At 47.2% G+C, this 1172-nt stretch overlaps 1 protein-coding gene across 1 annotated transcript; it reads left to right on the forward strand.

Annotated features, from left to right (window-relative positions):
* On the forward strand, window positions 1-1172 carry LOC112289329 (mitochondrial import inner membrane translocase subunit PAM16 like 2). Its single transcript, XM_024534468.3, has one exon. The coding sequence runs from the start codon at window positions 214-216 to the stop codon at window positions 559-561; it is 348 nt and encodes a 115-aa protein (XP_024390236.1). The 5' UTR covers window positions 1-213; the 3' UTR covers window positions 562-1172.

The raw sequence follows: 1172 nt of genomic DNA on the forward strand, positions 1-1172 counted from the left end.
GTTAGGTCGTGTGATTGGCGTCCAGATTGATCTTCTATGGTGGTTGTTTTTGTTTCGAGCATAGCTGCAATTCGATTCTGGGTTTTGGGTTTTTCGATAGCTTGGATGGTTGTTGTTGGGTTGTGAAGCGATTGTGCATAGGTGAAGAGCGCGTGGTGGGGCGGGTTTTGGACGTGTTGTGAGGAATTCGCGGGGCTCGTGCGCGAGAGAGAGATGGCTACCAGATTGCTCGCGAATCTGATCGTGATGGGGTCGGGCGTGGTTCTGAGGGCCATGTCGCAGGCATATCGACAAGCTATCGTGAATGCGAGCAAGACAGGCGTGGCGCAGGAGACGGTGCAGAACATGGCGCACAAGGTGAGCAAGACGATGACGGAGCACGAGGCGCGGCAGATCCTTGGGGTGGTTGAGAGAGCGCCATGGGAGGACGTGGTGAAGAAGTACGACACCCTGTTCGAGAATAACATGAAGTCGGGATCGTTTTACCTCCAATCGAAGGTGTTTAGGGCGAAGGAATGCTTGGAAGCGGCCAGGCAACGGGCGGGAGGTCAGGCGCAGTGATGCTGTGATTTGGGATAAGCAGACCTTGATCACTTCCGACCTTGCTGACGAGTTGTATGTTGTGATTTTTCACGATCGTAATGAGCCTCCCATGAGAACTCGACAACGTCTTGTTTTGGGTGCCCCTGGGATTTTTAGCGAGAATCTTTCAGAATGACGTGATGGTTTACAGCCCGATTAGGCGTTGTTGGTTCAGCAGTTTGAGATTTGATCTTCGAAGACGTTTTAAGCATTTAGGGGAAAAGTATGATGAGCAGTAGTGACAATTTGCTGCTGGAAATTTAGTTTCTACTTCTGACCTGGGTATCCAATTGTGTAGTTTCTGGACCTGGAGTACGGGAAGTGGAGTTTAAAGAAAAGAGGAGACAGTTTCAAGAGAGTGAACATTTCTGCTACTCGTGTCAAATGAGAAGCTTACAGGACTATAGGGTCAGTGAGGCGAAATAGTGTAGAGTATTCGAGGCAGAATTTTTTTTTCAAAATGGATTGTTGGTCGTGAAATCAGGATTTTTGAAAATTCTTCTTAATTGTTACGTTCTCATAATAAGGATGAGGATGTAGTATTTCAATTTATTTATTTTACTACGGCGAAAGTTTGCAATTGCAAATGA

Source organism: Physcomitrium patens, chromosome 12 (assembly GCF_059467195.1).
Source record: "Physcomitrium patens ecotype Gransden chromosome 12, ASM5946719v1, whole genome shotgun sequence".
NCBI classification, from domain to species: domain Eukaryota; kingdom Viridiplantae; phylum Streptophyta; class Bryopsida; order Funariales; family Funariaceae; genus Physcomitrium; species Physcomitrium patens.